The sequence below is a fragment of the Pelodiscus sinensis genome, chromosome 9 (assembly GCF_052426305.1).
Source record: "Pelodiscus sinensis isolate ZL-2025 chromosome 9, ASM5242630v1, whole genome shotgun sequence".
In the NCBI taxonomy this organism is placed as follows: domain Eukaryota; kingdom Metazoa; phylum Chordata; order Testudines; family Trionychidae; genus Pelodiscus; species Pelodiscus sinensis.
The window spans coordinates 5865235-5881957 of NC_143060.1; the positions used below are offsets into that span (position 1 = coordinate 5865235).

The 16723-nt window shown below is 41.9% G+C and overlaps 1 protein-coding gene across 1 annotated transcript in view; it reads right to left on the bottom strand.

Annotated features, from left to right (window-relative positions):
• Window positions 1-1249: 1249 nt before the first annotated feature.
• Window positions 1250-16723, bottom strand: part of EFCAB14 (EF-hand calcium binding domain 14) — a 29903-nt gene continuing 14429 nt past the window's right edge. The window contains exons 5-11 of the mRNA XM_075935921.2: window positions 14516-14626; window positions 13399-13500; window positions 12268-12459; window positions 9501-9587; window positions 7736-7847; window positions 6705-6836; window positions 1250-5157 (exon numbers count right to left, since the gene is read on the bottom strand). Of these exons, the coding sequence (XP_075792036.2) occupies window positions 4982-5157; window positions 6705-6836; window positions 7736-7847; window positions 9501-9587; window positions 12268-12459; window positions 13399-13500; window positions 14516-14626 (912 nt within the window). The 3' untranslated portion in view covers window positions 1250-4981. The remainder of the gene's footprint in view (window positions 5158-6704; window positions 6837-7735; window positions 7848-9500; window positions 9588-12267; window positions 12460-13398; window positions 13501-14515; window positions 14627-16723) is intronic.

Sequence of the window (16723 nt, forward strand, 5' to 3'; positions counted from 1 at the left end):
TTGGCCAAAGCTCACTCTCAAATAAGCAATTGAGAGCTTACTCCATCAATTAAATGAGTTGTAGCCCCCCCCCTTTCAGTTTAATTTTTTTTTTAAATTCAGCCTCACATACAAAACTGCTTTGGCATTTTTCATCCTGTCATAACGGGGGTTACGAAGGGCAATCCATGCTAAAACCTTATTTTGTGTTGCTACTCAATTATGGAGAAAATGTCATGGCTCCATTTTAAAACTGGTGAAATCCTGGCTCCAGTGAAGTCATGGAGTTCGGACCTGGACTTTTAAAAGGATTTAAATCCTTGATGTTCAAACTCCCTCTGTCTTCAACTTAAGCTAGATTAGTTTGCCCATCAAAAATCTGCACGGTTAAAGTTAAATTGGAACAGAGTTTTCCCAATATTTCCTGGATGTTTTAAAAGTTTGAGATAGCCCGTTTATAAAAAGCCCCACTTTTTTTCCAGCTACCTCTAGTTTGAACAGACACACTTGTCCACAATTTTAACCAGTATTCGTAACTCCTTTTTGTCCTAATTATGGAAGACACTGCTGAAAGAATTGCCTCAAATATTGCTTTCCAAGTACAGGCTGAACCTCTCTAGTCTAGAACACTCCGGTCTGGAAACGTCCATTGTTCGGAATTATTTTAGTTAGCTGGATATTCACTCTTCATGGATGTGGCCAAGTTTCCCGCAGTGTCATAAAGTTTGTTTACAGCTACCAGTCCTGACTCAGTGTTCTGCGCTATTATTTAGCTCTAATTTACCTCTAAAATAGCCTCTAACAGTCCAATAAGCAGTGGAAGTGTTGGTAATGTTGCTAGACAATATTGACATCCCATGTTCCAGAAAATTCTCTCGTTCGCAACTGGTCAGGTCTTGAGGGTGCCGGACTAGAGAAATTCAACCTGTACAGGGTATATTTCTTTATTCTTGTCTTCAACAGCAAATGTAGCAGATATAAAATTATTAAAATCACAACATTTTTCCCTTGGAGAGGAAAAAATAGAATAAAATATTACACATAATAAATGTCAGTCAAAGTTTAATGCACTTCTGGAAGGTTCTCTTGACGCTATGGCGATAAGGGTGGGCTAAGACTCTGAACAGAATAAAAAGGATTCATCATCAGTTCCCATGTGCTAAAGTTGAACATTTAACACACCAGGGAAAGTGAAGCTGATTTCACATTTTTTTATTTTAACTGCTGATCACGCTAGAATTGGTTATTCCACAAATGATTTACTCACGTGCACACTACAAAATTTAAATATTTTATTTCGATAAATTAAACTGTTATTACATAATGACATGCGCAGAACTCAGTAGCTAAAACTAGCTTTAATTTACTCCATATACAGATCTCAAAAAGCCTCAGTACAGTTCCAAATAGGTCAAACTTTATTCAAATAAAGCCAACATTTCACTTATTGTACAGGAAAGGTCAGGTAAACTAAAATTCACAAAATGGTCCTTGTGTACTTTTGAGTTTAAAAACCAAGATTAGTAAATCAAAGTTTAAAAACAAATTAGCAGGCAAGAATGTAATGTATACAGAGAATAAACTAAAAAAAACCCAATGCAAAACAACTTGGAAATTATTTACAATGCTAGGATAGGTTCTAAAATGGGGTTTTAAGAATTCTGGACAATAATGGAGGCGCTTTAGTACTAGTTTAACAGGAGTACAGAGGCTTCTCTCAAGTAGATATTCTCAAACACGAAAGTCTACATCCCTATGGGTTTGTCTTTGCTTCAGGAGGACTCCACGCTGTAGCAATCAATCCACCGGGGTAGCTTAGTGACTCTAGTCAAGACCCACTAAATTGACAGCCAATCACTCTCCTGTTGACTCCGGTATTCTAGCAGATCGAGTAAGGAAGTTGACAGGAGAGTTTTTCCTGCTGATCCCCTGCAGTGTGGTCCCCACATAAATAAAGCTAAGCTGTGTCCATTTGAGTTCGCTTAAATCAACCTGTCCTTGTAGTGTAGCCCTGCCCTAAGTTAAGAGCATTAAAAGTCATAGTGATTGTAAAAGCCCATTTAATAAAGTGATGTACCTTCTCTCCTGACCTTTCCCACTGCTTAGAAGCAACTTTTTTCTAACCTTCCACTGCTAAAACCTCTGTTGGGTTCACTTCTCCATCTACTCTCCCAAAGTAAACCCATCTCCTTAAAGCCACCTCTGCTTCTCAGACGTAACACTTTCATGATAGGGCTTTCAATTAGTCAAGGTATAAAAGCTTTACTGCTACTTCTGTGGCAGCATCTCCTTTTAAGTATTGCATCCTAGTGACCATGGATGAGCCTTCCTAGGGTAACTACATTGGAATCCATGGTGTTAACCACAGTGAAAGACTACAATCTGGGATGCATGTATCTGCCATGAACTAGCCCATGGTTTCATTTTGCAACAGCTGTTCTAGTTGTGCAGAAGGGGGCATTAAGGCCCATAGCTGACAAAACATGATTTTAAAAGCCATACCAGCTGTGGCTTGATGAGCCTTTTTGGCTTGATTTCTCACTAGTGGCAGGTGGTACAAATGTAGACCAGTCAGCTCTCCTTGCTTAGAGTAAATATAGGAAAGTGTTTAACAAGCCTGCAGTTACCAGTGACCTATCAAACACTAGTGTAGATCATGTCTTTGGACTTTCAGACAAAGTCTGCTACCTAACAATTTAGGCCAGCATATGGGTTGATAACATTAGTGGCAAATGAGAAGCAGTACAAGTCTTGACCATCTAGATACTGAGCAATACTTTGAGATGGGGATGGCTGCCTGCTGGCCCAAATTAAATAAAAAACTAGTCCGCAGTCCTATTTGGTTCAATTCATTGTACATGTTTATTTCATTATCGCGGAAAGGCTGAAAATTTTGAGGCAATGCCAATTAATGGTTCTGGAGATGGCACTATGTATCCAAGACTCATATTAACCAAGGCTAATCAGTACCACAGAACGGTCTCGTGTCTTAGTGCTTCAATAATTGATCAATTCAGTACCACGGCCATATTTACAGATACAAAAATATTAGCGATCAGCAATATGCACACTCTCTTCAGAGAGTTTTGTTAGAGTAAGATTTCTCACTAGGGAAGAGCCCTGCAAAATTAAAACAAAATACAAGGAAAATGTTTAAAGTTTTCATTATACACAATCCTAATTTTTACCTTTTAACTAAGTTTTGTTTCATACAAATAAATCTTCCAAAAATACTGTGCAAATTCTGACAAAGCTATGATACAGTATGTACAAATAAAATACCAGAATGATTATTTTTTTTTATTGCTAGAATTTTATTTGGTTAAGGAATTTATACAGAAGTGTATAAAAGGGGTGTGGAAACTGGTCAGAAGAAGCTAGTGTCAACTTCTACTTGGCTTAGAAGCCAGGTTATACTGCATTTCAAAAGTTCACATCAATGAAAGCATCTTCCTATTGGGCAAAGCCAACATGCCTGAAGCAGGACCTACAAGTGATGGTGAAATTGACTAGATCATCTAGGAAAGAGTTCTATTTTGGAAATTCTTGACTGATTTGAATACTTCCATAGAATATTTTCTTGTAAAAATTATAAACATCCCATTCAAAGTAACATAAAATTAACAACTATGAACAGACTTCCAGATAGCCCATGTTACGAGACTATCACTGTATTTCACAGTGCACTAAATCAATTCGAAAGACCAAATGGCAATATTAGTATGTTCTTCTCTGGATGTGGATATTTGTTTCAAGGCCATAGCAAATTTAAAGAAGAAAATTTATATTGCACTCATCAATAAAAAAAATTATTCTTACTCTTGCACCCACACCTGCCTTTTATCCCCCTTTAAACGAGAAGAATATACAGTCATCTGAAGAGCCTAAGAACTGTGAACAGTCACACAGCAAGGAAATTGCATGCAAGCTCTCTTTAGTGTAGGCTTTCCAATCTGTGGGTGACGCTGCAGCACAAAAGAGGCATGTTCAGAAACAAACTGCTCTTGGTTGTGGATAGCCTAACAGCATCCTGTTGAAAATAACCCCAATGACCAGTCAGGAAAACCATATTCATGCATGGAAGCCTGCCAGATACAGGGACTATAAGGGTGCAAACAATTTGTCATGATGGTAGCCGGCAGCAGCTTCAGGTGACAAGCTTGCTTTTAAATTTTAAGAGTCAATTAAAATGTTCCAATATTTCCCTCTTATCGCCACCCTCCTCCCACAAATTATAATCCTGAATGCAACAAAATTAGAACTGGGTAAGAAGCAGTTACCTTATCTAATACCAGTCGTGTCATTATTCTGATGGGCCCAGAATGTAAAAAACACCGAACAATTAAGTTTCTCATGCCTTACCTCTTCAAATGAAAGCATGAGAATTCATGCCTTGCATCTGCCTCACTTTGAACTCAAATTCCATCCCTGGATGCACTGGCAATTTAAAATCCAAGTGGAAACTGAAATACCCTCTGCCTACAGACTATCCGACATTTATGGTTTACACACCAGCATGGTTATCAACACAGCCCTGAAAACACACACCCCTACAATATGCATAATTTATCCTATTTCAAATATTTACAAGCAGAAAAGGCCTATCTTTAAAAGACAGATCTCTTCTGGCTCTATATAAAGTGCAGCTCTCTAATTTAAGGCAAATTTATGTGAACTATAAAACATGGGTTTGTCCCTGTGTACCAATTTAAACCCAAGAATGCCCCTTAAGGGAAAGAAAATGTTGGGTGAAAATTCCTAATGTAGTTTGACTTTACGAGCTTCCTGGAATCTTGAAAGAACTTCCTAACATTATGCCATTGATAAAACCCTTTAAAAGTCTTAAATATATTCAAAGAATGCAAATTAAAAAAGGTGGCAACAAGTACATTAAGTTTAGCTCCAAAGATCTGAAGAACACTGCGCAAAGTGCAGATGTAGCTTTTGCAGTTTTCAGTAGCTATAGTAAACTTCATCAATACTGCGTTTCTAAATGTGTTTGCTATACACCTAAAGCTAATCTCAGTTCTGGTAATGAATATTTTTCATCCCCGTCTGTATCAAATTCCTTCAAGCTCTGTGACTCCTGTATGGCAAAGCCAACCAGAGTTTGGAGATCTTCCAGGGATAGCTTTCCATCAATGCCTTGATCTGTCTTTTCAAACAAACCCTGAAGATCTGCAAGAAGGGTAAACAGCTGTAAGGAGCAAGCTCTTAAATTACATGAAATTATAGTACAAGTTCTGCTCCTATTTTACTACATTATAGGGCCCACTCCAAGCCTGGAAAGCTAAACAAAACTTTAGAAGATGTTCTTTGTATACATACAGTAGATTCAACACAAAGCGCAAACCAGTAACCATGACAATTCAGATTGCAAGTATAAGCTCTGGTGAAGGAGTATTTCACTTAGTAAAGCTGAACACAAAAGCGTTTAAATTGATATTTCTACTTATACTTAACTCACTCCTACAACCAAACCTTGATAAAAACATGAGGACTTAGTTTACCATCCATGATAGAAGTCTTGGAGTTAAAGTTGCTGTACTTTCTATGCAGCTCAGATGGAGGGACAAGTGTCTATTCTCCACACATTTTCTGAAGCTAAAACATTACATTTTTACCAATGCCAATTTGCACCATCTTACAGCTATATCTCGCACCCTTGACACCTTCCATTCCTCTCTTTCTCCCCCATCCTGCTTGATACATCTTGCATGAGACCCCTTGTACACAAAACAGTCTTTCATTTCATGGAAGGGCCCCCTCTCCTCCAAATCACTAAAGCCCATCTCCTTCCAGCTATTCTTCTTTCTCCTTGACTTGCCAACATACTTTCTATACCAGGGATGGGCAGTAATTTGTGATGGCGGGGGCGGGGCAAGCCAAGATTTTGGAAAGTGGCCAAGGGCTGCACTTTTCTATGGTGGGGGTGCAGGGTCTGGCATGGAAGTTGGGTGCACGAGGGAGCGTGGGGGTAGGTACTAGGAGAGGGTATGGCGTCTAAGAGAGTTTGGGTGAAGGAGAGGATTGTGATCTGGGGCAGGGGACTCGGATGCAGGGTCCAGCAGGCAGCATGGGTGCAGGAGAGGATTCCGGCTTGGGAGAGTAGAGTAGGAGTGCAGTGTCTGGGAAGGAGATGTGACCTGGGAGAGGGTAGCGCAGGGGGGTTTGGTGATCTGGGGCAATAGGGGGTGTTGGCCTGGGCTAGTGAGTTGGGATGGGAGGGACTGGGTTGCTAGAGGTAGGCTCTGGCTCAGAGGTGCTTACCTAGGTGGCTCTTGGCCAGCAGCGCTGCAGGACCCCAAGGCAAGCTCCCTACCTGCTGCAACCCCAGGCTGTTAGAAACACCTGGCTGCTCCCTGTAGCTCTCTGCTCTAGGTGCCAGGGAATGGGGGAGAGGATCTGTGCACTGCAGCCACCCCCAGCACAATTTCTTTGCTCCCACTGGCAAGTGTCCCCAGCACTCAGAGCAGTGCCATAGGGAGCAGCCAGTTGTTTAAAGCGGGGCGAGGCTGCTCTGTGTCTGAGGGTCTTGGTAGGGTGGTCTGCAGGCTGGATCCAGTTCATGGGCCACATCTTGCCCAGCCCTGTTCTATAGGTTCCCTTTCACGAACAACTCCCACGTTCAGTCCGAGCGATATTATACAACAACTATGCACGGTCTGTTAGTCTGCGTGTACAGGAAGTGTTTATGAAAATCAAACATGCAGGCCAAGATTTACCTTTTATGGTGGCAATTCCTGGTAACGACAAGCGACTTGGGTGTCCATTTCTCTCCATGTTGCCTCCAACCGATCTTGATGCAAGTTTTGGAAGATTTGGAGGCTTTGATGTAGCAGTCTGCATTTTCCCAGCTGTTAAAAATTTTACACAAGTGTTATAAATGCTTGCAGTTTGACTGCACTTCAGGGCATAAGCAGTTCTCTAGCTGAGGGGCTAAAGAACAAAGTTTCCTAATGGCTACATTAGGGATTTGAAAGTGTAGCCGTGAACAGTTAACCAATGAGCCTGGGCAGCCAATGAGGCAGAGGCAGCAGTATGGGAGCGAGGGTGTGGGTGACTGCAGGAGGGGCAAGCAAGTAATTTATTTGAACACACACATTTTAACACCCCTAGGCTAGAAACCATAATTGTCCACTTCAGGGTGTCTTGCACCTTCTTCTGCATCATGTGGTGCTACATTTTTTGGAGATAGGCCATTTTCCTAATTCCTATGCAGATCTCACTGTTGCTCTTCTCTCTTTCTGGTGAGAGAAAATCCTCTTTTTTGGGAAGGAACTACCAAGTTTACCAATTATGCAAATGAGAATTAGCAAGGTTCAACTCCAGTAGAGAGTGGCCATTTGACATACATGTTTGGAGGACTGGAAAGAGCAGTACACTTAATTTGGCTACTAAGCACCAATTAATATTAAAATGACTTCATGGCACTAATAGACTACTAAGCAACATTTCATTCTATGCGAATAAGGTCCTATATATTTACTTACATAAATGGAAATGAGACACGGCATAAGTTTAGGGGGTTCTTCTAAGCATGGTGGGGAAACCTCATTTAATTTCTCCACATTATATTTTGAACTCGAAGCAAGAGCTCTCTGTTTTAGTACCATCAAATTCTTATTATTTTAAACAACACATGGTCTTTGACTAATATAGTAAGAAAATATTAATTATTCACCTTTGCTACTTATTTTTTGAACTATAAAGTAATCTTTCAGATTTACGTGACATTACTACACAATAGTCTCACCTCTTTTTGATGCCTCAAGAAGTTTTTCATTTTCTGGCTTATTTGTGAGAGCATTGATCAGCTGAAGCTTCTCTCTTAGTTTTGATACCTGAGAATCTACGTGTTCTATTGTCTGCACAAAACAGGAAAATATTTCTTAAGAACAACCTTTCTTCGGCAAATACAGCACAGCAAGTAGAGAGAATTCACTTTACAACAGAGCTGTATACTTCTGAGAGGCTGTGTGTGTTTCCAGGACAAGGAAGTTTTAGTTAAGAGGGAACAAAAAATTTCAGGGAATTATATTCCATCTAAGTACTACACAGGCTCTAATACCAGAACTTGGATCTAAAAGAACAGGCAAAAAATACTTCTTACATTATCTATTTCTAAACAAAATCAATCTTTATTTACTACTATTATGTATCTAAATGTAAAGTGTCTAATGTGGACTAAAATCTTTGTTTACTACATTTTCCCAATGTGCCATGGAGCAAGCTTTTGACACATTAGTTGAGCTGCACAGTAAGGTTTCAACTGCTTATTTTATAAGTGCTCATGCATCGCTGATTGTCGTGGTGGGATGCAGAAGTTATAAATTACCAAATTCCTGTCAAATGAACTGAAAAACCTTTTAGAGAGAGTTCATTTGTCACATGGGACCTATTTTGTTAATTTTCTTACAATGAACATAGGATTTAAGCCATGTACTAAAATCCAACCACCACACGCACAACTGAACTTGAGATCTTGTTCGTAAGTTAAATCAACTCACTGAATCTTAGGATGTCTTAGGAATTATTTCAGCCATCTACAACAGCATTCCCTCTATTTTTTCTAATCATGTGCAGAATAAATGTTATGTGCACCTAGGCAAATGCAGATGTGCACCACCAAAAGAAACACATCTTACTGGCTGTGGGCACACTGAATCTCTCGTGGGTGGCCACCCAAGCACTCATCTTACAGGGAACACTGATCTAAACCCCTTTTAAATTTTACCACACTCTCCCCTTCAAACTTTTTGCTCAGTCTATCCATTCTCTGGCCCTTATCTCACAGACTGGGCATATAAATCAAGATTACACAAGAGTTACAAAAACATGGTTACTGAAGGCATTTGTTCTATAGCAAATACCACTCCGAATATTACAGGCTTGTTGTTTTTTAAACCAGTGCACAAGCATTTCTTGTGCATCTATGCACCCTTCACCGTTTATATACTGGACACAAAAGAATGAACTCTTTTCCAGAAATAACTCCCCAGCCTCCACAGTTCAGCTCTTGCTGCATAATCAGAGTGTTGTTTTGTTTGTCTATTAGAGATGCTCCCACTTAGTCTTTCGAGTTTGTTACTTGAGGGAAGGTTTTTGCTGAGCCATAAAACATGCCATGTTTGTCCTGCTCTCTATTAGTAAAATGTCGATGTGCCAAAGGCTGTCTGCCAAGTCTCTGGCTCCTCTGAGTCTCCTCAAGTTGCAATATTCCTGTTGAGTGCAGCTACCTTGCAAGTTGCAGAGGGAGATGTAGTTACTGGGCATCTGGATCCTGCAGCTTGAATCATGTGCACACTTTCATAGATTGCAAGATGACAGAGTCTGACCCTATTACTAATTTTGTTCCATCATAAATCTTTTTTTGCTCATACAATGTTGTGGGAAAGTTACTTTGCTACTTCATTGTCTTTGAAAATATAATTAGTATCTGAATGACCCAAATAAATATGATTGGAAATGACTAATTGCATGATCTACTCATCAACATGATTATAGATTTCTCTGTTTACCTTTATATTCAGTGCTTTTTCTGCACCAGTTGCATTCTCTGGTTGATCTTGGCTTTCCTCCTTTGGGGAGGTAGTTATATTACCCACCTGAAGAAAAATGAAAGACATTTGCTTAAAGTCTTCCATTATGAAGTTGGCTTCCTTCAAGCCGGGCATGCATGTAGTAGTAAAAATAGAATCAAGTTTACAACAAATACAGAACCACATTAATATTAAGAGGTTAATTCTCATGATCACACTATGTGAAACATATTTCTGAAGAATTTCCTGCATGGATTTGGCAACTTCTTCTGCCTTCCAACAAATAACTAAGACCCTGCAGGCAAAAATTGGATTAAGTAATATATTTAAATGAAAAGAACAAATATGGCATTGGAAGTCTTACCTTATATAGTCTTAAAAATTAATTTCAGCACAAATTTATTCGTATGCCTTAAATGTTAATGAGATTTATATAATGAAATTCTTACACAGTGTTCCATCAGCATATCCCTTACACTTGGAAACCCTATCACAGAGGCAGTCCAAGATAGCAGCATACCCAGAATGGCCTAGATTTTAATAGGTTGGTGGAAGAATTGTCTCAGTTTCAACATGCCAACATTTTTAAGGTTGCCACTTAAGATCTCAACAGCAGCTGAAATGTCCAACTTCCTTTTAAATCAAGTATGAAACCTCTCAAAGCATCAGCTTGACACTTTTCCTTTAAGTTACCCAGTAGCTCTCAAATGTCATTGCATCGTGACCGCTTCTGGCAACAAAAATTACTAGAGCGGCCTGGAACCGGGAGGGGAGGGGGGCCCAAATAAGAGCCCAAGTTCCACTGCACTGGGAGTGCATATCTGGGGGGCCTATCGAAGGTCTTTAGCCCCAAGTGGGGTGGCTGTAACCTGAGCCCCATCACCCAGACTTGAAGCCCTTTGAATTTGGCTTCAGCCCTTAGCTCCAGCAATTTTAATGCCAGCTTCGTAATGGGGTCATAACCCCCCCACCATAGTTCCCTTTAAGATGCATGCCTGCGTGGGCGCTCACCAACAATTTGACTCCCACCCACCTCCTTAGCAGAGCTGCACAGTGGCGGGCGGCTGCTCTGCCCTAGGAGCAGCTGGACAGTCACCATGTGGCCCTGGCCTTAGCTTCAGCCCTTCCCCAGAGCTGTGGTGGCTGCCAGAGTTTGAGTCACGGCCACAATGTTAAAAATTGCACTATGCCCCGGCCCAGGAGCAGCTGCACCATGGTCTCGGCTCTAGTCCCGGCACACGAGGCAGGTGCCCGCCACATGACCACACCCCATGTACCAGGACTGGAGCTATGGCTGTGGTGCTATTTTTAATACTGTGGGGTCCTGGCCCCACAAAACGTCATGCAACCCTGGCTCCAGCCGCTCCCGAAGCTGGACTGCGTGGCGGGCAGCTGCCCAGTGTGCCGGGACTGGAGTTGGGGCCATGGTGCAGCTGCTCCTGGGTTGGTGCCAGGGTACTAAAAATAGCACTTCGGCCCCAGATCCAGCCCCAGCCCACAGGGCAACCTCCCGCCATCCTGCCCCACCCTGGTACCAGGGGGCCTAGAGAGGATTGAGTGGTGCAGGTGTCAGGAAGGCAGAAGGTGAGGGAAGGCGCAGAAGGAGAACGAAGTGGAAGCTGGGGTGCAAAAAGGAAGGGGCTTGTGCTGAGGGGAGAGGAGGAGGGCAGGGCAGGAGAAGAAAGGGGAAGGCACCAAGGGGAAGGGTGGAGGAGAGACAAATGCCAGGGGGAGAAGAGAAGACAATGAGGGGAAAGGGCAGGAGGAGTGGGGCAGGGAATGGGAAGGTGCCAGTGGGGCTAGGAAAAGGGAGGGGACAGGGTTACACAAGAAGAAGAAAGGGGAGGGGCAATAGGAAGGAAGAGGAGAGGGGAGGAGTGGGTGTCAGGAGAAGAGGGTTTGAAAGGAGAGACGGGCACAAGGAAGGCAGGGGAAGGAACAAGTCTTGTGAGGGAGCAGAGGGGCGTGAGGAGAACTAGGGCAGAGGGTGATGAGGGGGTGGGCACCAGAGAGAAAGAGGGCAAGGGGGGCGGGTGTTGGGAGGGCAGGGGCAGTGAGAGAAGGAGGCAGCACCAGAAGGATGCAGGGGTTAAGGAAAGGTGCAGGTGCCAAGGGATTGGGGGGGTGAAGCAGAAGGGCAGACACAGAGAGGAGAGTGGAGGGACAGGCAGCAGAGAGAGGCAGGGCAGGTGGGTGGCCGGAGGTGTTACGTGAGGGGATTGGGGAGGCAGCTACAGATGATCAGAGTGGGGTCAGAGGAGGGGTAGACATGGGGGTGGGAGGGAAGGACAGGTGCAGGAGTCAGAGAGGATGGGGAGGGCTGAGGAGAGTAAGAAGGGAAAGAGCTAGGACAGCAGAGGAAGGTGGGTGGCGAGGGGCAGCAATAGGCACCAGGGAGCAGATGGAGCAAGGACAGGGTGGGAGACATGTCAGCAGAGGGGAAAGGGGAAAGGTTTATAAGATATAAGATATGTATTATTAATTTGGGTGCTACAGTGGCACCCATCCGAACAAGCGCACACGATCTCAATATTGGTGCACAAGACAAAACGCACTCCGCTCATGGATGGAAAATCTTAGAGGGATCACTAGTCCTTACCCACACTTTGCTGGATTAGGCCATGCCCAGTGTAGCCAAAGGCCGCCTTAGCCTCTTGCAGACTGGAACTGCTGCACAGAAAGCACCCTCAGCCACTTAAGTACCCTTCTCAAGGCAAGCAGGCACACATGGTCACTGACCACTTACCACACTAGTAGACAAATTCTCTCTGCTTTCCAACGTATTCATGGCAGCCACATGGTTTTCTAACAATGTAACCCTTCGACTTATATTACTGATTGCTGTATCCACACTTAGAAGCTTTAGATCATTGAGCTTCTGATACACCACTAAGGAAGCATTTATCTCTTCTACCATGGCATGCAGGAACAGATTATCCTGAAATAAAAAGAAAGCGAGTAGTGTTATCCAACTATGACTGTTCAGAAACACAGCCACAGCATTATTTCAGTTAAGGAAACAGAGACTGGCTCAATTCAACCAAATATCCTTCTCTGAAGGGCCTCAGAACCACCCACACTGCTTTGTAGTTGGAACTGCCTGACAGGGAGGAAGGCTAGAATGAGTCACTTTAGCCTTTGTTTGAAAATGCGATTTCCTACTGCTAAAACTCATTGCTGCCAATGAATACTCTGATTATAACAGGCATCATGGTGTTAGCTGAAGGATCCATTGACCTAATGTTTCAACGCAAATCCTTAGGCACAATACCAATTACTTGTGTTAGCCAAAAACACAGACAATGCTCATAGTTGAAGTTGGCATCGTTTGTATTAAAAATACACACACTAATTTCCCTCCCACTCCTGCTATTTCTGTCTAATCATATGTACAAATCACTTTTTTCTAAGCCCTATTTCTGTACTTTACCACCTTCAAAATGACTCACCACCTGCCTCTCCCTCTTTTGCTCAAGCTGACAGGCAAGTACCTGACATTACAGCCAGGTTCTATTTCAAATCATTAGTCATACTTCTACTACAAGCTACACCTAACTTTTTTCAACCACCAGTTACTAAGCCTTCGCAGTCCACTGTCTTGCACTGTATTCCTAGTAAAGCTATGAAAAATGCCATTTTAGGAGGCACTATAAAAATCCACCTAGAGTTACATGCAGAAACACTACTATGGGAAAACATTACAGGAGTATCATTACAATCCAGCATTTGGCTCACATGGATTCTATTAAAATTCAATCTTGACATGAACATACTTAACAATAATGTACTACAATATTGAAGAGCACAAGGGAAAATATCAATTGTATTTGTACTAGTTGCAAGGTTTGCTGGCATGTAATGGCAAAGCAAGAAATACCTGTGTACAATTCTCGGTCTGATTTCTATTGGTAATTCTTGGACTGACAGTGCCGGAAAGTGAAGACAACTGTTTTTCGACATTTCCTTTGGTGTATTCATTCTGACAAAAAGAAGCAGAAGTTTCATAGATGCAGAAAAATATTTGTCAATGTAACTTGAGGCTAGTCAAAGACTGTAGACATAACTTCCAAAATTTTACTAAACTATTGGCAAGTTACACATTTTGAACCATATGTTGCTTGTGCGTGCAATATTAAGTATACTAGTACAAAATGCACAACTTCTATTTTATCAAACAGGTAGCGTCCAGACTGAAGTTTAATTAAAACAGTGGCCATATATTAGCAATTTTCCCTTTCACACACATACTTCAGTTAACAAAAATTAAGACCAAACTGCATAGTTTATTAGAATCAGCGCCAATGATTTTCCAATACATAGCACAAAGAACTGCTGGTTGTCAGTGTTGGAGAGTTAACCCTACTATAAAACAAAAACAGGATTCGCAGAATTGAACAAATCAATTAGCATTATGGTGTTTCTGAAGTGTTTCCTGCCATAGCAGGAGAAGTTAGTTTACAAACATCCATTCCCACTGGGGCAGGAAGACTGAACGTTAACAATAAATTGAGATTTCAGATAGTTGAACCTTTAGAGTTTCAGCTGATATTAGTGAACCTGTATTTCCAGTGTATGCCTCTTGATTTGGACTAGAGGCTCATTCATCGCAGCACACGCCCAGCATCACCACAATCCCTCCCACCCTTGTTCTTAAGTTGTTGTGCAGAGAGCCACAACAAACTGTACTCTGCAGCATGTTGGTGGAATAGAGCCTTGCTGAGACTTCACACCTACACAATAGATAACTGGTATTTCTGGTCTTGCAAACCTATGGAGGGAACAGAGATTTTGGCTTCAAGGAAATATGCTCTGATTTCTGCACAGTGGGTGCCATATGAAGACTATTAGCTATTATATTATACCAGCTAGCATCTTGCAGAGATCTTTAAATATTCATTATTTTCCAGGTTACACAGCACTTCGTATAGTTCACATTAAGCTTTACTACACATTATTTAGCTAATATTTAATTCTTCAATCGGAATTGTCCTTACCATGTCATTCTGGAGTCTCTCTGTGATTTTCTTGTGTTCTTCCATTGCCGTCTGCATAGCCTCAACATCATGGGCAACACTGGTTAGAGTACTACCTATGGTAGCTACGCTCTGGAAACAGAAATAGCCCCATAAATTCCAGCTATGCTCAACTGCAGAATCGGAAAGACTGATTTGCAAACCAATCTTTTGTTAACGAAACGCCATGCAGCCAGATTGCCAGAAACCTGTGGACGTGATGAACTGAAGGATTCGGATGTGCGTCTACAGTGCACAGCCATCATTCTATCCTTATTCTTTGCTCAAAATGTTTTGATGCAAACCAGGAAGATGAACATAACCTCCATGCACATGCTTTCTTTCACTTTTCACCTGGATAACTTAAGGGGATATACAGGACATGGTCCTCCTCAGCTATCTAAGTATTCTTGGGCTGTTCAACGGTACTTACATGAAAAGTGATGTGTAATTTTGTTGTGTGAAGTTTTAATGTCAGCATCCTTACACTAAATATGAACCACTAATCTTGGCTTTTAAGCCCCACCATGGCCTTTTCTCCCTCGTACTCTATTAAGATGTTGCCCCATCTCCATTCTGCCAATGACCCTAGTGTTTATCACCCATTGTTTTATTTACAAATAAGCATCTTCATGTTTCTCCCAGGTAGCTCCTCATGCATTGGAGAAGCTTCCCATAAACATCCACTAAGGCACCTCATTATCCTCCTTCCACTCTCAGGAAACTTGGCAATGGTGAATCAACAAGTGTGCTGAGTCCACTGCTTTTGATAATGAGCAGTTCACCAGTCAGTTTCCTTGTACACAGCCTTCTGCAGTCACCTGCTGTCTCTTATCTTACATAGATTGTAAGGCCCTTCCCTAAGGAGCTGTTTTATGTTTGTACAGTGTCTAGCACAGTGAAATCCTGATACTCAACTGGGGTTTTTAGGTGCTACTGCAATATAAGCATACCCCTCAACTGTCTGTTCCATTTTAACACTTCTCCTCCACCATCAGTATGAACATAAGCTATGCAAATCCACTTTCTTGTCCAACCCAAACAGGGATAAGCACACTCCCTCCATTTCCTCCTCTTGTAAATAAATACCAGTACAAGTACACAGTAGACATCCTCTCCACTCTTATGAAAATCAGGACCCCAGCTGTTCTGCAAAGCAACAATGTCTTTACCACTTGCCCTTCTGCAGGAGGAACCCTGATACAGTGAAAGTATTCTTCAGGCTTGTTTCACAGTATAAAATAGGCTCCCCATTATTGCAGTTAATGTCTCTGAAAGCAGAGGAAGCAGCTTAGCAATATTCTTAAATCCAGTTCAGGGGATAGTAGCAGTTTCCCTACCAAACAAGGCAACCCCCAAATACAAAATTAAGAAGCTCCACATATGCACTTCAATTCCACAAGAGCATTCAAAAACTATCTTACTACCGAATTACCATTGCAATCTCGAGTGAGCTAATGTGCTGCAATGTACGCACAGCAAGAGGTGAACACCAAGCTTCTAGGTTAAAATTTCACCACTTTTCTAGTTGTCCAACCTAAAAACTATTTAAACATGTTTTAACAACTCCCTGTAGTGTTTTCCAACACTCAACTTTATTTTTTTTAAGCAGAGGCATAACGTACTTGCTGACACGATCCCAGCTTTACTTCCACTGCACTACAGAAACCAAATGTAAGCGCGCAAACCAGACGATATCTGGGAGAAGATGGAAAATAGATGCCACTACTTCTAACACTTTTGCTTAGGATTGGAAATAGTGCCATCCACAAGCCCAGTTCAGCTTCTAAAATTTCACAGTACCGTACGCTAGGCCTTCAATTTTAGTGAGATGTGGCCAAAGATTACTTGTTTCTGTATGAAATTCAGCCTTTGCATGCTGGAACCTGCAAGCCCTACAGACCACAGTTTTATTATGAAGTTGGTGGTGACAGCAATAGGAAATCTGGGGAGGCTGCAATCTTCTGCTTTATACAAACTAGGTGCGGCCCCCAGGCTCCTGGAAAATTACTTTAAGACCTACCTTTGATATAACATCTACAAAACAGCCTCCTAATCATGGCAAAACAGGTAACAAGCCATGAATATTCTTCTCTTCTCCTTTCCCATTCCCTACACTTAGTCTCTAGCGTCAATTAAAAACAGCCCCATCAATGTAACCAACCAACCATGCCGTGCCAATTCCTTATT